The sequence below is a fragment of the Spea bombifrons genome, chromosome 4 (genome assembly GCF_027358695.1).
Source record: "Spea bombifrons isolate aSpeBom1 chromosome 4, aSpeBom1.2.pri, whole genome shotgun sequence".
In the NCBI taxonomy this organism is placed as follows: domain Eukaryota; kingdom Metazoa; phylum Chordata; class Amphibia; order Anura; family Pelobatidae; genus Spea; species Spea bombifrons.
In genome coordinates this window covers 83,616,719-83,643,372 of record NC_071090.1, presented here as the reverse complement: position 1 = coordinate 83,643,372, position 26,654 = coordinate 83,616,719, and the positions used below count along the sequence as shown (strand labels likewise).

Genomic DNA, 26,654 nt, shown 5'->3' with positions numbered 1-26,654 from the left:
AAACAAAAAATGCTGGGGCCCCCTCCGAGACTTAGTATGGGAGTCACTAAGCTCCTCACCACAATCACTTACCTGCTAAGCCACCTGAATAGAAGGTATGGCTAAAAAAATGGGTCATCTTACGTCATGTGACCTGACTTTAGATGACCAGCGTGCACATTTACATCATACTAACATACATACACACGCACACACTAACATACTTACAACTTACACACACTAGCTTTGTTGGCTCAGAAGCGTGCAGTCCGCAGGCTGACGACAGCTCTGGTGCTCCCTTGCGGTCAGAGCCGGCCTTAGGTGTTCCGGCGCCCTGTGCGAACTACTCCTCTGGCGCCCCCCCTCACTACCCCCCCTCTGCCCCTTCAAACTACCCCCCCTGCCCCTTCAAACTACCCCCCTCTGCCCCTTCAAACTACCCCCCCCTCTGCCCCTTCAAACTACCCCCCCCCCCTCTGCCCCTTCAAACTACCCCCCCTCTGCCCCTTCAAACCGCACAGGGCGCCACACTCCAGGGGGCGCCGCCGCCGCCGCCGGGTCCTCCCCCGCCGCCACGGGGTCCTCCTCCTCCGCCGCCCCCTCTGCACCTAAATGAAAACGTTGTTTTTTTTGTTGTTGGTTTTTTTTAAATTTATTTAACATCCTCCATGTTAAATAAAGTTAAAAAAACCAACAACAAAAAAAACAACGTTTTCATTTAGGTGCAGAGGGGGCGGCGGAGGGGGCGGCGGAGGAGGAGGACCCCGCGGCGGCGGCAGCGGAGGAGGACCCGGCGGCGGCGGCGGAGGACCCCGTGGCGGCGGAGGACCCCGTGGCGGCGGCAGCGGCGGCGGGGGAGGACCCGGCGGCGGCGGCGGCGCCCCCTGGAGTGTGGCGCCCTGTGCGGTCGCACAGGTCGCACACCCCAAAGGCCGGCCCTGCTTGCGGTTCTCACGTGCTGCCTACATCAGAGTGTTGGAAATTTACATCATGTTCTGGTGCTCAGTCATCGTGCTGTGACTGAGGGTAGGCCAAATGAGAGGACATTTACCTTTGTGGGTCAGTCCCTCCATGCATTTACTGTTGATTGTGGGACTGATCAATGAAGTGAGGGAGCGGCCCACCGGCCCAGCTGTATCCCTGGCCTTTCCAGAAGTGCCTGTGTGCTTTTGGCAAAAACACAGTACTAAAACTTCAGGGCTCGACTGGGAGTGAAAAGCAGCCCTGGAAATATTTGGACACCAGCCTCATATATTTTATTGCGTTGTCGAGCTCATGTCCCTACTGTAAGATATCCTCTCACAGTAACACACACACATGCACCCGGGCAATCACACCAACATACCTAGACACACACACACTAACATACACAGATCCAGGCATACTGCTGGGCCTGTGGGTCACGCTCCCTCAGTCAAAGCACAGTGACTGAGTCTGATCTCCTGCTTACAGTGTGTGAGGACTGCGAGGGAGTAGAAGACATGCCAACCAGTGGAATTCTTCCTTCTTCTTATTCAAAATAGTTTAGAATGGGCTCTTCTGACCTGGTGGGGTCCAGGTTGGAAGGGTCCTTTCTTAACAATTTTGAACTGGTACAAGGAGACAGGAAGAAGGGGGCATAGGTCTACCCCTGTAGATTCAGGTCTCAGTCTCTACATCACGAAAAAGGGTCGGATTAGATGGGCCAAATGGATTTTATCTGCCGTCAAATTCTATGTTCTATGCAGATATAAGCACACGTTGCAAGTGTTTTAAATTATGTGTGATGTGCATTTGACTGATATGTATGAAGGTAGGCATTTCTATATTGTTGTTGTATCTTTCTAACCATGTGGGGTTAGGGTTCCAACCCTTCATATTATTCCAGAAAGAATGTAACACATTACACATAAGGTGAGGAGGCAGGACAGCCCATATATACACCAATCAGCCATGGCATTATGACCACCAGCCTAATATTGTGTAGGTCCCCCTTTTGCTGCCAAAGCAGCCCTGATCAGTCGAGACATGGACTTCACTAGACCTCTGAAGGTGTGCTGTGGTATCTGGCAAAAAGACGTTAGCAGCAGATTCTTTAAGTCCTGTAAACTGTGAGGTGGGGCCTCCATGGACGCATCCCTGGTGCCATGTGTTCTTCAGGTAAGCGACGCACATACCCGGCCGTCCACGTGATGTCAAAGAAAATGTGATTCACCAGACCACCTTCTGCAGCTACATTGCTCCATATGCAACAAACTGCGATGCACCGTGTGTTCTGAAACCTTTCCCTCAGAACCAGCAATACCTTTGTCAGCAATTTGAGCTACAGTAGCTTGTCTGTTGGATTTAACTAGCTTTTGCCTCCCCAGGTGCATCAATAAGCCTCGGCCACCCATGACTCTGTCGCTGGTTCACCCCTTTTCCTTCCTTGGACCACTTTTGATCGGTACTGACCACTGCGGACCGTGAACACCCCACAAGAGCTGCAGTTTTGGAGATGTTCTGACCCATTCGCCTGGTCAAAGTCTGTCAGATCCTTACGCTTGCCTGTTTTTTTCCTGCTCCTGCAAGTGAACATTTCGTCCTCAAAGCTGATGTAGCTTTGAGGACGAAATGTTCACTTGCTGCCTCATATATCCCACCCACTGACAGGTGCCATGATAATAAGATTATTGGTGTTATTCACTTCACCCACCAGTGGACATAATGTTACGGCTGATCCGTGTATATTTATGTATATATGTGTGCATGTAAAATAAAAAATAGTGCGGCAATAATGATAATCACCAAGTCAAATTTATTTTTAATGCATCATTTAGCAATCAATAACAACCTAAAATAAAATATATGCATTTATATTAAGGCAGTTTCTGTCGCCACAGCTGCTGTATACCGCAACTCCCATCATGCAGTGTAGGCATAATAGCAGACCCAGGGGTTTACCTGATGCTTTGTGCTGGAGGAGGAGTATGGGAGGAGGTTGTTATTGTAGGAGTACAGGCTCCACCCTGGGTAGTACACCTGACAGCACAGAGTGTCATTCACCTGCACTCTGTGACATGGTCAATCCAGCACTGGCAGCCCAGCAGAGAAGGTCTCCATTCAATCCCACCACATGATCACTGTATTCTTCACAGCCCTCCCAGGGCTGCTCCTTCTCCCTCTCCTCATTAGCTTCATTTTCCCCTATATCTTCCAGGATATAGCCAACTTCATCTGTATATTACGATGTGGCTTTAGGACCAAGAAGTTAACCAGCAAAACCCCAGCATACACCATTGTGGACATGTTCTTGGACAAGGTAGAAAAGTTTCCTGATAAGCCAATGCTGCTGTTCAAAGATGAGGTTTATTCCTACTCCAAGGTAGACAGACTGAGCAACCAGGCAGCCAGAGCCTTAAGGAAACTTGCAGCTGCCAAATCAGGGGACAGTATAGCAATCTTCATGAGTAATGAACCGGCTTATATCTGGATCTGGCTTGGGGTGCTTAAATTAGGGTGTTCGCTGGCTTGTCTCAATTACAACATCAGGTCCCAATCCTTTCTACACTGTTTGCGATGCAGTGGGGCTAAGATCATCCTAGCTGCGCCAGGTGAGTCCTTTTATATTCACATGTTAGATGAGAAGTGTATTTGTAAAGGAAAACACATCTTCATGATGTCAATTATGTATAAACCAAATAAACCTCTAAGTCAAATCGCAGCATTTAAATTCCAGGTGGGAGATACTGTTGCTGGGTACACCGATCATCTTTGTTCTGTGGAATGTAATATTTGTTTTATTTGTACAGAAAATGTAAAACAAAAAAATAGTCAGTGGTCGGCGTCTAAAACTAGAGGGTTAGAAGCTTAGATGTAATGTTAAGAAGTTTTACCTTTCTGAGAGGGTGGTAGTTAAGTGGAACAGCCTCTCAGCAGAAGTGGTAGAGGCTATTGAAGTGAGGGGATTTCAACATGCATGGGATAGGCAAATAGCTACTATTTTGTATCTAAAATAAGACCAAAGCCTGATTAAGGTCTGAGCCTTTATATCAAGAAAAAATGGGCATACTAGATGGCCGAATGAGTCTTATCTGCCAGCAAGCAAATTGTATGTTATATATATAAAAAAAAAATCAAAAAAATATGCATGTAAACAAAGCTTGTAAAACAGGTTAACACTCTTGCTGTGTTTTGATATTATTTTTATACACTGTTCAAAATAATAAAGGGAACACTTAAACAACACAATGTAACTCGAAGTCAATCACACTTCTGTGAAATCACACTGTCCACTCAGGAAGCAACACTGATGAACAATCAATTTCACATGCTGTTGTGCAAATGGAACAGACAACAGGTGGAAATTATAGGCAATTAGCAAGACACCCCCAATAAAGGAGTGGTTCTGCAGGTGGTGACCACAGACCACGTCTCAGTTCCTATGCTTCCTGGCTGATGTTTTGGTCACTTTTGAATGCTGGTGGTGCTTTCACTCTAGTGGTAGCATGAGATGGAGTCTACAACCCACACAAGTGGCTCAGGTAGTGCAGCTCATCCAGGATGGCACATCAATGCGAGCTGTGGCAAGAAGGTTTGCTGTGTCTGTCAGCGTAGTGTCCAGAGCATGGAGGCGCTACCAGGAGACAGGCCAGTACATCAGGAGACATGTAGGAGGGCAACAACCCACCAGCAGGACTGCTACCTCCGCCTCTGTGCAAGGAGGAGTAGGAGGAGCACTGCCAGAGCCCTGCAAAATGACCTCCAGCAGGCCACAAGTGTGCATGTGTCCACTCAAATGGTCAGAAACAGACTCCATAAGGGTGGTATGAGGGCCCGACGTCCACTGGTGGGGGTTGTGCTTACAGCCCAACACCGTGCAGGACGTTTGGCATTTGCCAGAGAACACCAGGATTGGCATGTTCGCCACTGGCGCCCTGTGCTCTTAACAGATGAAAGCAGGTTCACACTGAGCACGTGTGACAGAGTCTGGAGACGCCGTGGAGAACGTTCTGCTGCCTGCAACATCCTCCAGCATGACCGGTTTGGCGGTGGGTCAGTAATGGTGTGGGGTGGCATTTCTTTGGGGGGCCGCACAGCCCTCCATGTGCTTGCCAGAGGTAGCCTGACTGCCATTAGGTACCGAGATAAGATCCTCAGACCCCTTGTGAGACCATATGCTGGTGCGGTTGGCCCTGGGTTCCTCCTAATGCAAGACAATGCTAGACCTCGTATGGCTGGCGTGTGTCAGCAGTTCCTGCAAGAGGAAGGCATTGATGCTATGGACTGGACCGCCCGTTCCCCAGACCTGAATCCGATTGAGCACATCTGGGACATCATGTTTCGCTCCATCCACCAACGCCACGTTGCACCACAGACTGTCCAGGAGTTGGCGGATGCTTTAGTCCAGGTCTGGGAGGACATCCCTTAGGAGACCATCCACAACCTCATCAGGAGCATGCCCAGGCGTTGTAGGGAGGTCATACGGGCACATGGAGGCCACACACACTACTGAGCCTCATTGTGACTTGTTTTAAGGACATTACATCAAAGTTGGATAAGCCTGTAGTGTGGTTTTCTATTTTGATTTTGAGTGTGACTCCATATCCAGACCTCCATGGGTTGATAAATTTGATTTTTGTGTGAGTTTGTTGTCAGCACATTCAACTATGTGAAGTCGCAAGTATGTCATACGATTAGTTCATTCATTCAGATCTAGGATGTGTAATCTTAGTGTTCCCTTTATTATTTTGAGCAGTGTATATATATATATATATATATGACACCTAATATATAAATTGTGTGTGTGTATATATGTATGTGTATATATATATATATATATATATATATATATACAGTACGTGCAATGTAAATGGGTGAAGCCGTATTAGTCCAGTAGACACGATGTCAAGAATAGAGTATTGCAGAGTATGCGGTGATACCTTTTTTATTGGACTAACATAATATTTAAAAGACAAGCTTTCGAGAGTTATCCTCCCTTCATCAGGTCCGAAGCAATACTAATCAACATGATAGAGGTTACAACTTAAAACAAGTGATGGTATTAGAGAAGGGTGGGGTGTCGTAAATAATAGGTCTGGAGGTGAGAAATGCAGACCTATACAGTGTGTGTGTGTGTGTGTATATATATATATATATATATATATATATATATATATATATATTGGCTCGAATATAGGCCGCACTTTTTTCCCCCACTTTAAGTTTTTAAAGTGGGGGTGCGGCCTATATTCGGGGTCTAGCGCCCGACGCCCGGGACATGCAGTCCCAGGCGCCGGGCAGGCAGCGGGGTTAAGATACAGATCCCCCGCAGCGGTGCAGGGGACCTGCATCCTTCTCCGCGATACGCTCAGACAGCCTCCCCTGCCAGCACTTCCCACGGGGGGGGGGCATGCCGGCACGGGAGGTTGTTTAAGCGTTTTACCTCTGCCCACCCCCGACTTACCGGAGCAGACTCCCGGGTGTCTTGCGGGGCCGGTGGGAGACATCTACGCAATACGCGCATGCAACTTCCGGTACCGGAAGTTGCATACGCGTATTGCGTAGATGTCCCTCGCCGGCCCCGCAAGACACCCGGGAGTCTGCTCCGGTAAGTCGAGGAGGGGGGGCAGAGGAGGACAGCGGCAGCGTGAGGGGGGGCAGAGGAGGACAGCGGCAGCGTATCGCGGGGAGGGAGGACAGCGGCAGCGTATCGCGGGGAGGGAGGACAGCGGCAGCGTATCGCGGGGAGGGAGGACAGCGGCAGCGTATCGCGGGGAGGGAGGACAGCGGCAGCGTATCTCGGGGAGGGAGGACAGCGGCAGCGTATCTCGGGGAGGGAGGACAGCGGCAGCGTATCTCGGGGAGGGAGGACAGCGGCAGCGTATCTCGGGGAGGGAGGACAGCGGCAGCGTATCTCGGGGAGGGAGGACAGCGGCAGCGTATCTCGGGGAGGGAGGACAGCGGCAGCGTATCTCGGGGAGGGAGGACAGCGGCAGCGTATCTCGGGGAGGGAGGACAGCGGCAGCATATCTCGGGGAGGGAGGACAGTGGCAGCATATCTCGGGGGGGGGACAGAGTGGCAGCATGTTTTTTTTGGTGCTTTTTTAAAGAAAAAAAACTTTTTCTTTAAAAAAGCACCAAACATTTAGGGTGCGGCCTATATACGGGGGCGGCCTATATCCGAGCCAATACGGTATATATATATATATATATATATATATATATATATATATATCATTACAATAGATTGTAAGTCCGCAAGAGAGAAATAGTTACACATCCCTCGTGGTGTGAAATCATTGCAACTCTATAGAAACCGAATTAATTAAAAAGAAATACTGCCCCATTTTACTATAGATAAATCCTGAAGGGATTTGGGATCTAGGGACATAGTTAGTGCTCAGCTCCGTTGCTGTAACATAAGACTAACCCATCAAGAGCTTGCCTTGGATAGCAGGTTTCTGTCTTAAAATTTTAAAATATTGTCCCAAGAAAATCCCTCTTTACATTACACATTGCATTAGAGGTTGTGTAAAAAACAAGAGTTTATGTATGAAAAGTTATTTTAGTGCAAAGTTTGAAAAGTGTGCTTGTTGCCATAGCAACATGTAGAATTACCCAATTAGCAGGAACATCCCATTGGTTGCTTTAAGGCTAAATTTTGCATCCCAACCATTTCTTATACACAATTTGTATGGCTCTTCTTATTAGCCATTGGGACAGTGACGAGGAAGGAAGACAGGAGTCTGACACATGGCAATTACCGTATTTGCTCGATTATAAGACGACCCTGATTATAAGACGACCCCCCAAAATCAAAATATTAATTTAGGAAAAAAACAAAAAGCCTGAATATAAGACTACCCTATAGGAAAAAAGTTTTACTAGTAAATATTAATTCATGTAAACTAATTTTCATATTTAATAAAAGCTATGATTGAGAAAAATATATTTTTTATTTCCTTTTATTTGCCAACCTGCCCCCCCCCCCAGTTATGCACATCTGCCCCCAGGCTTGCCACTCTGCCCCCAGAAATGCCTTATACCCCCCTATTTGCCACTCTGCCCCATGATGTGCCTTTTAACCCTCTATATGCCACTCTGCCTCCAGAAATGTCTTATACCCTCCTATATGCCACTGTGCCCCATGATATGCCTTTTAACCCCCTATATGCCCCTCTGCCCCATGATATGCCTTATACCCCTATATGCCACTCTGGCATATAGGGGGTTAAAAGGCATATCATGGGGCTGAGTGGCATATAGGGGGTTAAAATGCATTTCTGGAGATATATATATATACTGCTAACAGCAATCACACTCCTATCAAGCCAAGGCAGCCAGTACATGCTGGAACCTGGGATGATAGAAGTGTGATAACAGCCTCCCTATGCCATGCTACCACCCCCACCCCCTTACACATCCATGCTATCACACACTCATTCACAAACATTTAAATACTCATTCATTCCATTAATCACACATACACACACGTTCAAACCCCCCACCCCCCAGCCCGTTACCTGAACTGCAGATCTCCCACTCGCAGACTTCTGCAGGGGCCCGGCTGTGCGAGCAACTTCTCTGGCCCCGCCCCAGAGGAAGGAGGGGGGAGGTAGAGTTATGTGAGGACTGTGCTAGCTTCCTGTTCTCCTGCTGCTAGTAGCACAGACGCTGCTCGCGATCAAAGCCCGGTAAGCAGCACGGCCCCAGCTGAATGAGGTCTGATTAAAAGACGACCTCGATTATAAGACGAGGGGTATTTTTCAGAGCATTTGCTCTGGAAAAAACCTCATCTTATAATCAAGCAAATACGGTACATCTAGTCAAATACGCAGATTAAGTGCCGATCGTATGTAGTCCAATAAACAGATTTGAAAAGTGCCAGAGTGGTGAAACGTCCCAGGAATGGTTGACCTACCAAAATGTCTCCAAGAGCTCATTGACAACTTATCCAGTAGGTCACAGACTAACATATAATAAACGGCAAGCCTCGCTTACCTCAGTTGAGGTCAGTGTCCGCTATTCCACACTAAGAAAAAGACTGTGCAAAATGGCATCCATGGGAAAGTTGCATGGCGACTCACATCTAGGGCAGCTCCAAAGCCTGACCTGGAGGGGCACTTACACTAACGCACACACACATGTTCACACACTAAAATACACCCCACACACTTGTGAATGTCGGCAAGAAATCTGACGACACCAGTTCAATGAGTTGAATAAGCAAGAGCTTCTTTATTCAAGTGCGCACAGGGGAGAGTCCAGTTCGCAGGCTTCTCTCCCCCTCCTTAATTTTCTAACAATATATAGGCAAAAAAGCGCAAACAGTTATTAGCATATCGTCTAGCCATTCTGATTCTTTTGCAACAAGGCACTTAGAGCAAAGAAAAAACAGGAAAACATACCATACATATGCATTCTTCCAAACAAAAACAAGATATCAGTAAACTAAGAAATGAGATAGACAGGCGATTGTAGTGTTATCTTATCTGCTATCAGCAGGATAAGCAATGAGGTAAAGAGGTCATTGAACTGACATCCTCGATCAGCAAAAATTCTTCAACTTCCACACACTCAGAAACATACCCAGACACACACATACTAACATACCCAGACAAAGACACATGTTCACACACTAAAATACCCACATGCACTCACACTAACATACCCAAACAAAGACACATTTTCGCACATTAACATACAAAAATAAACACATGCTAACATACCCCAAAACAGATGCTCACACAATAAAAAACCCAGACACACACTAACATGCCCAAAGACACATGGTTATACACTACCATACCCAGATATACATACTAACATACCCATTCTTACATACCCAAAAACACATGGTTACACACTACCATACCCAGCCACCCATTATAACATACTCAGGCAGACAAACATGCATACACTAACATACATACCCAGACACACACTAACATGCAGACACGTACACATACGCTAAAATACCCAAACACACACATACTCAGGCAGACACACACTAACATGTTTCCCCAGGCAGAGAAACAATACTTGCAGACCCAAACAGACACTAACATACAGATGCACACATAGCCAGACACAACTATTGTACATACCCAGGCAGTCACACACTAACGTGCAGACCCAGGCAGACACACACACTAAAATGCATACATAGACAGCCAGTAACACACACGCAGCTCACTTACCCCGTGAAGTCTCAGCCTGTGCTTAATGCAGCTCGTGCTGTGAGCTGCAGCGTTACCCCGATGGGGTCACACAACGTGACCTTCAGTGACTCCGCCTCCTCCTGGAAGTTAGGGAGATAATGAAGTAAGTCCAGATGTTGGGAGTTACCTCTTTTTCACTACTTGTTGCCCCACTGGATCTGCCCATAACTCACATATATCACATTTGCCAAAAACATCTTGATAACCCACAAGAATTTTGGGATAACATTCTGTGGACTGATAATATGGGTCCCGTTATATCTGGTGTAAAGCTAACACTGCATTCAACAATAAGAACATCATACCAACAGTCAAACACGCTGGTGATAGTGTGACGGTCTGGGGCTGCTTTATGGCTTCAGGACCTGGGAGACTTGCCCTAATTTATTGAACCGTGAATTCTGCTCCCTATCAGAAAATCCTGAAGGAGAATGTCCGGCCATCAGTTTGTGACCTAAAGCTTAATCGCAGTTGGGTTATGCAGCAGGACAATGATCTGAAGCACACAAGCAAGTCCACCTCTGAATGGCTCAAAAGAACAGAATGAAGGTTTTGGAGTGCCCTAGTCCTGACTTAAATCCGATTAAGATTCTGTGACATGCTTTTAAAAAGTCCGTTTAGGCTTGAAAACCATCCAATGTGGATGAATGAAAACAATTCTGCCAAGAAGAGTTATTTCACAGCTATGTAAAAGACTCATTGCTATTTATCACAAATGTTTGATTTTAGTTGTTGCTACCAAGGGTGGCACAACCAATTTATCGGGTAATTACCGTGTTGGCTCAATTATAGGCCGCCCCCGATTATAGGCCGCACCCTAAAAGTTAGGTGCTTTTAAAGAAAAATTTATATTTTTAGAAAAAATACACATCAGTGGAATAGTAAAACAGTATTCTACCAAACATACTGTATTTTAACATTTTTGGTATCTATTATGTAGTTAGCCAACAAATATTACATACAAACAGAAAACCAATAGCCATTTTAATGCACCTTACTTATAGATACGCCACTCTGCCCCCCAGATATGCCACTCTGCCCCCCCCAGATATGCCACTCTGCCGGGCAGTTGGCGAAAAAGTGCGGCCTATATTCGGGCAAATACGGTACTTTATCACACAGGTGATTATTCGATTAACTCTTTACCTTCAATAAATGAAATGATCATTTCAAAACTGCATTTAGTGTTTACACCTTAACATCAAAATGTGAAATTAAGCAAAAATGGAAGAAATCAGCAATGGAGCACTGTTACAGCACTGTATATTATTTTGTACAATAAATGTAATATTTCTGCTAGCAGCCTAACAATGCCTCATCGTATTCTAGTTTACAATTATGATGTCAAATACTATTCTTAGAAGTACACACACCCAATTAGTATTAATATTAATGGATGTGTGTACTAAGAATAGTATTTAATTAAATTCTGTAGTGCGATAACTATAAAGAAGAATACAATATTAACATAAACACATGACTGAAGTACCCTCGATCTCCTGGCCAGGCCCCCACCCAATTTACTTTAATCCAATGACGACAGACACATGAAACTTGGGTTGAAAAGGCCACAGCCAATTTTATTTATTAAGCAAGTCAATGCCACGCAACCTTAGGCCCAACACCTCGTTGTGTTAACAGGGCAAAGACTACCAACTGAACACATAAATATAATAAATAACATCCATAAACATAAATAATTAACAAAAACCATAAAGCCTACCAGGCAAACTACGGTAGGAACCACCACACAAGGACGGACATACCAAGATGCCCAAACCCAAACCTGGGGCTCCCAGCACCACCTACCGGGAACCTCCCATCAAATGCTCTCCCCCAGAGCATTCACACTCCCTAGATGCCTGGTAAGCTACCTACCCGGCTGTGACAGCATAAGTACCCCAACATAACACACATACCCCAATAAACAGGGATGGAGGGCGGGACAAACAACACAAGGTAAGGTGACTACAAAATGTCCCCAAACCTCGTGTCACAACCCCTTAAGTAACTTCCCCCCAACCCATCAAAACTGGCACCAAAAGCCTGGCCCTACTCGGGAGCCCAGTCAGGGCCCACTCTGGCCATGCTGGCCCCCGTGGGCATCATACACACATACCTGCTCTTGAGAACTTACAATCTGTTACATATTTACAATTTCCATCCATCTATACAACCTTTTAACCCTTTGAAATGGCATGCAGCGCACTCACTTAAAGGTGCTGTCCCACTCACAATCTTTTTCTCTAACATATAAAGCAAAAAAAGTCTTATAAAACGTATACTTTTTCAGGTTTAATAAAAAAAAAAACCCCACAAACAATAGAGATACTTTTTAGTTTCTATGGCAATAACTCATTATTGCCTCCTTTTTGTCACATGACAAGTGTTTCATGGCAAAAGCTATATGATTGAAGAATTATTTCTAGGAAGGATTTTGGCATCCAGTAGTGACAGGAAAGAGGGTGAATTTTCCTGTCACTACTGGATGCCAAAAGAGGGTGTTACAGCACTGTATATTATTTTGTACAATAAATGTAATAATATTTATGCTAGCAGCCTAACAATGCCTCATCGTATTCTAGCTTACAATTTTGATGTCAAATACTATTCTTAGAAGTACACACACCCAATTAGTATTAATATTAATGGATGTGTGTACTAAGAATAGTATTTAATTAAATTCTGTAGTGCGATAACTATGAAGAAGAATACAATATTAACATAAACACATGACTGAAGTACCCTCGATCTCCTGGCCAGGCCCCCACCCAATTTACTTTAATCCAATGACGACACATGAAACTTGGGTTGAAAAGGCCACAGCCAATTTTATTTATTAAGCAAGTCGATGCCATGCAACCTTAGGCCCAACACCTCGTTGCGTTAACAGGGCAAAGACTACCAACTGAACACAAAAATATAATAAATAACATCCATAAACATAAATAATTAACAAAAACCATAAAGCCTACCAGGCAAACTACGGTAGGAACCACCACACAGGGACGGTGACTACAAAATGTCCCCAAACCTCGTGTCACAACCCCTTAAGTAACTTCCCCCCAACCCATCAAAACTGGCGCCAAAAGCCTGGCCCTACTCGGGAGCCCAGTCAGGGCCCACTCTGGCCACGCTGGCCCTCGTGGGCATCATACACACATACCTGCTCTTGAGAACCTACCTAGCAATTAAGGTTTGTGCACATATTTACAATTTCCATCCATCTATACAACCTTTTAACCCTTTGAAATGGCATGCAGCGCACTCACTTAAAGATGCTGTTCCACTCACAATCTTTTTCTCTAACATATAAAGCAAAAAAAGTCTTATAAAAAGTATAATTTTTCAGGTTTAATAAAAAAAAAACCCACAAACAATAGAGATACTTTTTAGTTTCTATGGCAATAACTCATTATTGCCTCCTTTTTGTCACATGACAAGTGTTTCATGGCAAAAGCTATATGATTGAAGAATTATTTCTAGGAAGGATTTTGGCATCCAGTAGTGACAGGAAAGAGGGTGAATTTAGGAGTGTAATTGGAACAGCGCCTTTACTTGTATCTTACAAATAGATACAATCATTTCAATTCCCCCCACCACACTTATCATTGCTAAACTTAGAATCGTGCACAACAAAGAGCTAAAATCCCCTAAAAAAAGTACTTTTAAAATAACTTTATATTACATAGATTACATTTATTTATAGAGCCCCACTAGATTCTGTAGTGCTAGGAAGGGTGTGTATGAAAACAGGCTTATCTGCTTAAAGCTGAACTTTGTCACAAAGTTTAGCCATGTTTAAAACATGACTTACTAAAGGTCTTACATTGCATAAGAAATCTGGGTGAAAGGGGCTTCTAGGGCTTTCACCATCCAGAAACATTCATTAGTTTAGGCTGTGCTGTAATAGTCGTCGAGGGTCCCCAGGGATGAGTGAATCATATGAGGCATAGTGGATAGTGGAGAGGTCCCTTTAATCTTACATGTTGTCCTGCTAATGCATGAGGCATTCTGTAGAACCCCTCCATGTGCATTTGCCTTTCCCCCCAACTATTTTCCATGTAAGAGATTTGTTCGAACACGTCTCACTGCATGTGATATACTTGTCTCGAGTCAGCTGGATAGCTTGCTTGGCCAACTCCTGTTCAAACTTTGCTGTTGCTTCACCCCCCCCCCTTGTTGATGGGTAAATGCATGAAGTCCCATAATACTCAGAATAATGTTCGTAGAAAATAAAGTACTTATTTTTCTAAATAGTGTTCTTAGGTTTTGCTTAGTTTCTTAGCTTTTATTAGACATGTACAACTACTACCTTATTTCACTCTCATATCAAATATCATGAACATGTTAATGAAGTATCTCTTGCACCCATCAGAAGTACCATAATGACAACAGGCGGGTATAGGTCACCCTTATAGTCTAAAAATATAATATAAATACTAACACTCAGTAGATGTTGAAGCATTTATTGTGATATCACTCATACTGTATACCTATCTATATTGCCTTCATTACAAAGAGTTGGTAATTTGTTGGTTCTCACCTTAAATATTTGAACAAGTTAAGTGTGAATGTGATTTCTTAGAACTATCTGTAAGATTTTCACTTGTATGTTTAACATTTAGGTTTTAGGATGAAATAGCTGTAATAGATGCCGAGGAGAACGGAAAATGTAAGGCGATGACATAGAGTAGTGGGGTATCCCTCTAAAACGTGTTGTTTTTTTTTAACCAAAGAGCTCAAGGATGCCATTGAGGAGGTGATGCCAGAACTTAGGAAAGAAAATGTAAGAGTCTTCTATGTAACTGAAACAGCCATCGGTGAGGGGTGTGAAACGTTCCTGGACAAAGTTAAGGCTTCGTCAGATGACTCAGTTCCAAAATCCTTGAGGTCGTTCATCAGTGCAAAATCTCTTGCTATGTACATTTACACATCTGGAACTACAGGTAACTAACGGCATATAAGATACAATCTATGGTTATAGTAGTACTCAGTGTTTATCTCCAAAGGTAGATGCTACTCAAATTGAATATTTCAGATGGTTGTATTCACTATGCTTTATAAAAGTCCCAACACTGGTAAGCTTCTCCTACAATAAGGTCCACTTTCACTTTGCATAGCCCTCGGTTAAACCAGTGACATGACAAGAAATCTTTCCACAATAACTATGCATCATGGAGTGTCCGCTGAGTTGTTCTTTTTTTGGACCGTTGTAGTATCAGTGAGCTGAAATGTTCACCTGTTCTTATATCAATAATTTGGTATAGTTTCACAGTGCCCAGCGTTATAAACCTTTAGCCGCTCTAAAATGATTTCAGCAACTTATTATGCGGGCAAAGGACACCTCTAGTCCACAGAAACATTTATTGAGCTAAATTGTGAAAACATATTCGTGATAAATGTAATATTCATGTATTATATCGCAATAGGTATTGCTAGGTTTGGACTAAAGTTGTTTTATTGCGTAATTTGGAACATGGTGGGGATTATGCTATTTTAATTTAAACTTCTGCATTTTAACTTTAATAGGTCTTCCAAAGGCTGCTATCATTAATCATCATCGTTTGCTGCTAGCTTCCGGCATGTTTGATGTTTGCAACGTAAGACCAAGGGACATTGTGTACACCGCTCTTCCGTTGTATCATAGTTCTGCTATGATGATTGGCGTCTGTGGATGCATCAATAAAGGTAATAGCGTTACTATCCTAACTGAACAGCCCAAAACCTACTGATAAATTATTATTTGATGGTTTTGTGTGTGAAGTTCAAAGGATTCATTACTTATCAAACTCTGGCATTGCAGCTCTACTGTGCCGATTTAACCCATGGATGCACATGGATCACAACAGCTATATAATAAAAGGATTATTCTGCCCACTTCTACAGCAACTTACCATATAACACTTTTTTTTATTGAAGTGCGTTTAAAAATAATTTCCTATGAACTGATAAATGCCTATGATGTATTTTCCATTACTCGTTGAGAGCCCTGGGGATTTGGATTTGGGTTTTAAAGAATGACTATTGCTCCTAGAGAGGGACTTTTGGGAAGTATGCTTCTTATATACTGATTGACTCCCTTTCATCCTGGAGGTACTAGACAGAGCAGGACTAGACATGGGCCGTGGCCCTTGCACGGCCCTGGCACTTTAAGTCTGGCGGCTGCCTGATGATGTCAAAATCTCTTACCTAAGAAATACATGTTTTCCCCTATTCATAGAGAATGAATATATATATATATAGACATACATCATTATATATATCTTTATCTGCCTACTGTACACGGTGACACCACATACATTAGACTGGTCTGCTGTGTAAATTTAAGGTACTTTCTCATCATTTTAAATGATGTCTGATATTGTAGAGAAATGCATGTCTTCTGTTTAATTACCCTACTATTTGTAAAAGTGGCACTGCGAGAGGAGAACAGACCTGCAGAAGCAACAGCATGAAAAAATACATTTTTATTACATTATTTGACCTTTTCTTTTAGGGCTTTTACTTGTTTATCAACCTTTTGGACTATTGCATTTTGCTCTTGAACTCTGTGTTTTTCTGGGGGGTTTTAGCCCAATTTTTAGTGCACACATTACTTAGTTTTTACTACTCTTATTTATTTACTTTTTTTATTAGGTGCAACCATAGCCTTAAGGCAGAAGTTTTCAGCCACCCAGTTTTGGGATGATTGTAGAAAATATAATGTGACTGTTATACAATACATTGGAGAGGTGTTGCGATATCTTTGTAACGTCCCAAAGGTATGTTTGTTTAGTTTTTTTTAGTGTTTGTATTATTCACTATTACTTATTAACACACCCTGATGTTCAGTATACTTCCATAGTTCCCAATGAGGCTGGGACACTAAAATCATGTCCTATCAGTTCACTCTCCTAGGGTATGAGCCTAGGGTTGTCACATGGTTGGCATTTGTCTGGCTTGACTGTTTCCTGAAACGTTAAGCTGGTTGTCTGTATAGTCAGATTTATGCAAGGAATAGGCTGTATTCTGACAGCCTGGTCTAACCTCTCAACCGCCTGGCATAACTGGCTCCTCATTGTCGGGTACAATGTAACAGTGAGTGCGTAGCTGCGTTTCAGCCTGTTTGTGTACGTAGTTAGTCTCTGATACTGAAACATCCATATGTTCGTAGTTAACCTCTTCACTATACTGTATGATTGTGTGTTTAAGTCCCACACTACTGGCGTACAGTGTAATGGGATAATGTAAAAAATGTGCCATGTTGCTGGGTACCCACCCTGTGTGTCACCCTGGCTGCGATGCACTTGCTGGGGCATTACTAACATGCAAAAAATAATTACATTTTCTGTACAATGGATTGCGATTCTTGGGTAACCAATATTGTTTTATACAGTCAGATGACGATGCCTCCCACAACGTAAGAATGGCCATTGGAAACGGACTTCGGACTGACATCTGGAGTGAATTCCTTAGGAGATTCGGTGACATTCATGTGTATGAGTTTTACGCAGCCACTGAAGGAAATGTAGGATTTGTCAATTACACCAACACAGTTGGAGCAGTGGGGAGAATGAGTTATTGGCACAAGGTATGTCCCTAGCTTTCTGCGAAGCACATCCTCATGCAAGCTACAGTATGTTTCCACCATAGAAACAGTGGTGTCATGTATAGCTTGGTTTGTTTTCATGGCTCACCTTAACATCTTAAACTGGCGTTAAGCAGGGTTTATGCGCTATATAAGCTCATAGATAGATCGTTCGATCTAGTGATTTGCTCGTCTCAGTAGGGAACTACAGCAGATATCTATTTTGTGGTTAAATGTCCCTAATCCAATAAGTGGTTACCTGATTTATATTCTCCAGTCTGTATATGAAGCACAAAGTTGATTGCTCTTCAATGTTTATGTGAATGTTCTTTAGGAAGGTTATAAAACTCTTAAGCCAAACTTAAGACTCAAAATTGGATTTTAGTCCTTTGTGACATAAGTGCACTAAAGTATACACTGCACACAGCTAAATGATTTTGTCACTTGTGTCTGTGCGTCTACCATCCAAGATCTTGAACCGAAAAGTAGACCCCACAAGCTCAAAGTGAATTCAGCTGATGCTTAACTAGAAAATCACACAAAGTTTTTTTCCAAGACTTGTCAATTATGAATTGTCCACCTATAATACAAAGCATATAACATCTAATGGGTCTTTGCAAATTATTATTATTGATCTAAATCTAAAGTGTAACTTTCTGTGCCTTCCCCGTGTTGTCTTTTGTGGTTTTGGGCACCAAAGACTTGTGCATTGAAATGGTTAATAACCTGCATGCTGTGTTTGTACAGCAGCGATGCAGCTTGGGTTTAATATTGTAGCTTCTAGCCATTACTAAGTGAATCTAATGATTTCTGCAAAATTTCTGCCTTACCATCTTGTATGATACATATCGTATTGTATTCATTTGATGTTGTGAAGTTACCGTAATAATATTTAGTTGTTTTTTTTATCTCTAGAAACTAACGCCTTACGAGTTTATCAAGTATGATGTAGAAAAGGATGAACCTGTTCGAGATGCCAAGGGACGTTGTATTAAAGTTAAGAAAGGAAAAGGTATTATTTAGTGGTTCAACACAGCTTTTTCCATGGGGGTCAGCGATATTACTATGTGTATCTAGCGTTGTTTAGTTATTTGAACTGTAGGTTCTAAACCCTTCTTTTATTATCTACAAGCTAATCCAGCCAAGGCCATCTCAGTGGTTGGAAACCTGGAAAGCAATCCTTGCAAGGTGCAATAAATGTATATAGGTTTGGCTACTCGGTTAACCTTTAGATTGCTAGCGTGAAGTGCACTATACTGCTGAATCTTCATGGAAATGTGGGTTTAAAAACAGATATTTGATTGGTTTGTTTTGTTTTTTTAGAATATACTGTATATTACCTATTGTATATGTATATTTATAACACACACATACATTTGTTAAATCCCAACTTCCTTAATATAATTAAGAACCTTTAATATATTTATTCATTGCATATACATACTGTACATACACACACACGTACACACGTGTAACTGTTTTATTAGAAGACAACTTAGTATCTTATTGAAAGAAAATGGTCTAAATATAAGACAGCCTTACGGAGAAGAAAAAAAGACTGTTTTGCCATAAAACACAGTTAATTGTTACAACACCTAACAAACCGATTATCTGCAAAGTATAACATCAAAACAAGTCAGTGGCTCGGAGATGAGTAGCACATCTTTAGGGACAACATGTCCCATGATGTCAACCTTACGGCAGTCTGAGAATCATGGGGTATATAGTTCACAAAGATTAACTCCTATTTGAACCAGTTCCTCTCTACAACTTGTGAAGAGGAGCACAGACTGACGGGCGGGACTGTGGGAGATCACGCTGCATAATGCTGCATACACCTCGTGAAGATCGCTCCTTAGTGGCGAGGGTCACGTGAGCGTGGGGTAACTCACGCACCCACGCGTGTCCGCATATTGGTTTGCAGTTCACAGTCTGGCAAGTCTTTCATATAATATGTCCAGGGAATATTGTAATAGGTGGCGGAAATGCTGATTCGGCTGATCAGCGGTGCAGATCTGAGGTCTGAATGAAAGATGACCTTGATTGTAAGACAAGGTCGTTTTTCCAGATAATTGCTTCTGGAAAAAAAATAGTCTTATAATCAAGTACAGTATATATATATACGATTAGACTCAAATATAATAAACCCCGACTTCATATAAATCAACTGAGGATAGAGAAGCAGGTTTTTGATAATAAACAAGAAACCTTTAAATATTTTGTCTCCCTTCTTGTAGGTGAACCTGGACTCTTAATCGGTAAGATCACATCCCTTAATCCCTTCGGTGGATACGCTGGCAATAAGTCCAATACAGAAAAAAAGATACTTAGAGACGTCTTCCGTAAAGGCGATATGTACTTTAACACCGGAGATCTTTTGACAGTTGACCAACAAAATTTTGTCTATTTCCATGACAGAGTTGGAGATACATTCAGGTGGGTTTCCATGCTTTAATGACTATTCATTATTATATCAATATTATGTAAATATAGGAAAGGCAGAGTATTAGAAGGGTTTGGAGAATGCACCTTTACTAACACTTTACTATAACATGTTGTGAATGTCCTTGTCAATGTCCCCTAGGCTAGGTTATTATGGAATGGGTTTGTTCCATGACATCATGGTATTCATTTGGTTACAAATACAAATAGTCTGAGAGGTAGTGCTAAAAGTGGGTCCTTATTAGTGTAACTTATTTGAAAGGATTCACTTAACCACATGTGGGCTACTAAGGATACTTCTTTTAATTCTAACTTTAAGGAAAGAACCTTAACTATTACAACGGCAGGTTTGAGTGATGTTATTTGCTTAATTCTCCATCCCCCAAAGGGATGATATAGTTAACAGATATCTATATAATGCAGTCTTTTGCTTACCTCAGTATTTTAATTACTTTTTGCACTTACCCGTACCTCTCCTGTGTGTGTTTCACTGGGAAATTTCTATACATGTCAAATGGTCCTCTTAGCATTCAATTACTACGCTTAGCTACTTTCTACTTTATCAAGTTCTGGAATCTATGTTTAAGGGCGTATAAATATGCAATTCTATGGTAAGGAATTTGTTTAATAAAAGCAGATGTTATTTGTGTTAAAAAACAGTGTTGAAAATGTATACAATACATCTCACAGAGCAGGTTATGTTCCCTAAGGCACTTCATTATCACACGGGAAGGCTGTATTTCAAGTTTGCAGATACTTTTATCTTTACCCATAGCATATGGTGGACCCATACCATATCTATATTTAGGACTGTTTCTTAAGTGGGAAAACTTTTAACGCTGATCATAGGTGGCTGCGTAGAAACATTAGATAGAGACGATCTAGAAATTTTGGAATAGTAATGGTTGATCTTTACACTCCTGACCTCATATGATCCTTCACCAGAAAACATTATGTACACTAGCAATGATTGTCCACATGTGGAGAACTCCATACATGTCCTTTTACTTAGTAACTTTGATGAAATTAACTTAAATACTGCACCGCAGGCAGGCAGACAAAGCAACTTCTATCATTACAGCTCTAACAATGTATATTTCTTTTCAGATGGAAAGGAGAAAATGTGGCAACCACAGAAGTTGCTGATATTCTAAGCTTGTTAACTTTTATCCAAGAAGTTAATGTGTATGGAGTACCTGTTCCAAGTATGAAACTTTTAATTACTTTTTCTATTAAATAATTGTGAGTGTTAACCCTTTGTACATCAAAGCCCCAGAATAGCGAGCAGCATTTTTCAATGACCTGCTCTTGATCTACTTAAAGCGTTGTCCGTAAGTAGATCAGTGAGTAAAGCAAGACCAACATACCCTACACCATTAAATTAAAGTGCATATGATGGTGAGTCTCCCTTTAATATGATTCTCTGGCTGATGTGGGTTGCTGGGGCTCTGTTGCTATTACACTGTGTTTTCTGTCTTGAATTTTGCAACCCTAGTCACTGGGGGTCTACAGAAACAACATCGTCCACAAGTCATCACCCTAATTACTGTTTGGTGTGGTTTGAAATGGAAAAGCATGAAAAATACTCAGTTCCTGTGTATAAATATATATAATGAAACAAAAAAATATTGAACGACGGCACCTCAACTTTAGGCCCAGTATTGAGAGAGTATGCCACATGTGTTTAAAAAGCACCAATATGTTAGGTAGGCGAAAACCCTGCTGTTTGGAGCACACAGAGCGTTGTTTGTTCTTGAATTATTTAAATGTTCATCCATAAATATAAAGTTCTGAAAACACAAAGGCAGCTGAAAAATATTTGTACGCTGTGGAGTAGTTTTATGTTACAGAAGTTTAAAACCTGATCCAGAATTGAGATCTAGCATTAGCCTCTGGTGGCCATTTGTGTTTAGCCTAGAGCTTAGGTTACTCACATAATTGCCAAGAGACAGCCTTCCCTTGGTATTATACTGCAATGTAAAAACATAGATAAAAGTTTGTGCTATTAGCTCATAATTCACTAAGCAGGAGATATTATTTGCTCGGAATATGGAGATTTATAACTTGGCAAGTTCATATACTCAGCATATGATACTGGCCTGAATATAGGCAGCACCTTTGAATGCACTTGAGATTAAAATTTGATTATCTGTAGTATTTTACCACAGTGCCAAAAGGCTCTCTATTCCGCATGGCCAGTCATAAACAGCAAATGAAGTGAAATCAGTTCTGTCACTTTCCCAAATTCTACATTTTAAAATTTAGTGCTTAACATATAGCAGGTGTAATTTGGTTTATTGATAACAAATCAGTCTATATGATTATATATGAATGTATGTATCTCAGAGTTGCAGCTACTTAACCTCCTATTAGATACAAATAACTTGTTGGCAAAGAAGAACCATCTAGCCTGGCCATTTTTCCAAATTACCGGTAACTTAGTTATGCTAAACAAGCTGTAAAGGTGACAGTTCGTGTTAAAGTAATGCGTCGAATGGCATGTATTTAGAGCAGAATTGTTTATTTTGAATAAACTGAGACTTTATTTGTTGTCAGACATGCTATTGTCCCACTTTGCCCTCTCTCTGTGTTTCATATATTCCTTAACAATAACAAGCAACACATAGAGCAGCAATTAACCAGTTCCTTACCAGAAAACGGAATGCAGAATGACCTAGGCCTAAAGAAGATATGTTAACCCCTTCTGTGTCACTAAATAGTTAATAATAAATCCCATCGTGCACGCACTAACTATTATGAAAGGCCAACCCTAAAACATTCCTTGCTGCTAAATACATAGTTAATCCGGAGAGGTGAAACTACACATCTTGCCAAATTCAGTGTTGTGAATTTACCGCGGTTAACCCCCCAAGTGAACCCATTTTATTACCTCATACAGTAAGAATTAATCCTTCCGTAGAGACATACCCTTATCTGAAAATGGCCATCACAGAAGCAGTTGGCATGGCGTTAATTCTGTAATAAATAAATCCAGTGGTGCACCGCTGACTAATATTCATAAATCACCCAGACCACATGGAACCAATTACTCAGGTACACATCTTACACACTGCAGGGCAGCTCTGTACCTGATGTGCTCACTTTTAACTATGGAAACCTTTTACATTATGGGCATACTGTAAGTTTCTGGAGTTGTTCATTTAAAAGGTGAACTACCGTTGACTTAATTCAAACATTGTTTCCACTAATGCCAAAGCACAACAACATACCATTGGCCAAGTGAACCAAGATCATTAAAGACAGTTGGCAAATAAGTCTATACCTGGGTTTTCCGTTAACTTGCTGTGACACTCAGTTGATACGCACCAATGGAGAGCACTTGGCCGACCCATTCATACAAAGGGATCATCTTCGATGCTTGGAAGTCCTTTGGGGCTTTATATGACAGAAAACTTTTTTTTATATTCATCATTACTTCAAAGCTCAAGCAATTTAAAGAGATATTCAAAGTGATTGTGGACCCCAAATGTTCTGCCTTGGTTATTTGCTGGTGAAACAACATTGTGCCAAAGTGGAAATCTGCACGGAGCCACTATTGTCACAGGGTTTGCTTTTCATAGACAAAAGGTTCATGCAGGGTAAAGGCCAATTGAAAGTAGTTCCATGCGGAATCTTCTGCTTTAAACAGCAACTAGTACCGTATATACAAAAAACGACAATCATTTCTTATTTACGCATTATTAAAGTGATTGGACCTCAAGGAAGGTCCCTCAGATTTCAAGGAAGGGCTTTTTTTTAACAAATGTGCATTTATGATGTATCATTATGTGCAAATGATTAATGGACATCAAACATTGGACATTATCTGATAAAATAGTGAAAAAGTTAAGATACCTGGATACCAGGCCGTCTTTTGTGATGTTACTTTATAGATCACTGGTGAGACCTCTTTTAGACTACTTTGTCCAGTTTTGAAAACCATGTTTTCTGAAATCCATTAAACGTTTAGAGAGAACAATCTTACTAAGAAGATATACCAGAAAAGACTTACATGTTGATAGGTATATCCCAGAAGAGCAAGGGAAGAAAGGAGGCCCAATGGAGACAAGTATGTCAGGGGATTAAATAAAGCCCAAGAATTACTTATAATAAAAAGAGCACCCAAACTAAAAGGCATGATTTAAAGTAAGAGGGTGGAAGACTGAATAATGCGTTATTACTATTTTACAGAAAGGGAAAAGACTCCCAGTTCACATAGTACAGTCAACCACAATAAAATAATTCAAGAACGCTTGAGATGTGCATGAAGCCATGATAAAAAGTCATTCAGAAAGGACAGGCTAGATTGGTTCTATCTCACTAAATGCAACTTAAATAAGACCATCGTCTACTGATACAGAATGTATTTGCAATGCAAAAATCATTAAACTTCAATTATATATTCTATAGATCATGAAGGTCGAATAGGAATGGCCACTATCCGTCTGAGAGATGAATATGAATTTGATGGAAGGAAGCTGTATGCACATGTCAGAGACTTTCTGCCAAATTACGCAAGACCCCGCTTCGTTAGGATTCAGGTAAAGTATTTCTTTGCATAAATTAACATATCATACGAGTAACTACAAGTGCAAATGTGACCTGACCCCAGCTCTACCAGGTGGTCCAAAATACTTAAAACAGGGCTGGTCAGAGTTGGGATTGGCCCACTCACAGAGTGGGAGCACAGTGGGCTCATGTAAAGCAATGTGCCAGTCCTCCCTTGGTGGGAGAATACAAAAACAACAATAATTAGAGTAAAAGTATACAAAAGTAATAATAATATTGACCAGTATAGAAGGAGAAGAGGGTCCAGCTACCTTACAATCTATGCTATCTATCACCTACTTAGCAAGGTCTATATCAGGTTTACATGTATGCACATATTTACAAAACCAATCCCTCTGGTATGATGTCATATGCGGTGCGGTGGCAGACACTACAGCAGCGGTCACACATATTTTGATAGGCGGCCTAACGGGAAATTTCCCGGTAACCCAGTAGGCATGCCTGGACCTACCATCTTGCTGCAAGTTGCTGGTCGCCGGATAAAAACTTGTGCGGCCATAGTTTGAGGACCCCTGATCAATAGAACAGTAGTTATGTGTTAACCATTTGCACATCAAAATACACGAAATTAATTATATGCCATTGCACTCAAATAGTTAGGTGCTATTCCACTCAAAATATCAATCTCTCTCTAGCATGTTAAATAAATCAACTTTAGCAGAACTGTTTTTTTTTTCTTTTCTGCAAAGAGTTTCTACCTTTAAACTTAGAATAGTGTTTATAGTACAGGTATTACACCACCTATTAAAATATTGATGCACTACAACTGAACTTGTTTTTCCAAGCAGTATGCTGTCCTGCATGTTCCCAGTAGAAAACAAGCAACTGGATATACTTCCTGGAACTTAATCGTGACCTCAATACTTAACATCTGGGCAACCTAGTGTTAAGCCAGGGGCAGGAGATAGGCTTCTGTTATAATTTACTAAATTTCCGAAATTCCTTATCATCAAACTTTTATTGATTTTTTTAAAAAAAATATTCTTTTGTTTGGCACAACTTTCTGGTTTTATATTTTTGGAATTCTTTTTTTCCCCAGGATTCTCTGGAAATCACAGGAACCTTTAAGCAGCGCAAGGTGGAGGTTGTAAAGGAAGGCTTTGACCCAGCTGTTATCTCTGACCCTCTCTACTTCCTGGATGAAAGAGAAAAGAAATATGTTCCCATGACTCAGACTATTTGCGAAGACATAAAGAATAAAAAAATAAAGTTATAAGACCGGACACATTCACGGGAAATATTGACTGGGTTCACATAAGACGGATTTGTAGTTCTGTATGTAGTTAGCATATTTTACATTAAAAAGAGATTGTTAACCCCTTAAGGACAATGGGTGGTCCCTAAACCCATTGAAAACAATGCATTTTGAGCCCGTACATGTACGGGCTTTGTCATTAAGGGGTTAATATAAGTGTGTGTTTGTCTTTTCTTAAAAGGGTATCTAAGTAACAACATTTACTCCTGGAGGACATCATTTAGTGCCCCACAGGGACCAATTGAGAAGGTCGGACCTCTCTGCTAGTATCAGAAATAAACAACACCCAGTTGTACGTGTTGTAATATAAATGCAATACACAGCACTGCTCTTTTCTGGCAATCTCTGTAATAAGTTACAAACTATGCATATTGTTGCCATGGGCTATGAGAAATCAAGTACTTTCAGAAGATGAAAATGTATTGCAAATAAATTTCTATGGTTGAAGCAGTTTAGTGAAATGATAACCAAATAGTTGAAATTAATTTTATAAAACAGAATATGTCAATAAAAGTTACTGTATCCAAATCATTGTAATATGCTTATAATCTCGCATGTTTACATAGAACCAACAAAAAGCTAGATCTTTAGACAAATGGAATAGACAAAGAAAAATTACATAAACGTTCATCACGTCGGGGATCTCTTTTTCAGATAA

General features: G+C 41.5%; 1 protein-coding gene across 1 annotated transcript; it reads left to right on the top strand.

The window, feature by feature from the left end:
- The first annotated feature begins 3,003 nt into the window (after positions 1-3,003).
- On the top strand, positions 3,004-26,058 carry SLC27A2 (solute carrier family 27 member 2). Its single transcript, XM_053465137.1, has 10 exons — positions 3,004-3,551; positions 14,900-15,109; positions 15,693-15,851; positions 16,800-16,924; positions 17,539-17,733; positions 18,646-18,742; positions 19,968-20,166; positions 21,280-21,377; positions 24,583-24,713; positions 25,781-26,058. Exons 1-10 carry the CDS (start codon positions 3,074-3,076, stop codon positions 25,955-25,957), a joined length of 1,869 nt encoding a protein of 622 aa, XP_053321112.1. The 5' UTR covers positions 3,004-3,073; the 3' UTR covers positions 25,958-26,058.
- The last annotated feature ends 596 nt before the right edge of the window (positions 26,059-26,654 follow it).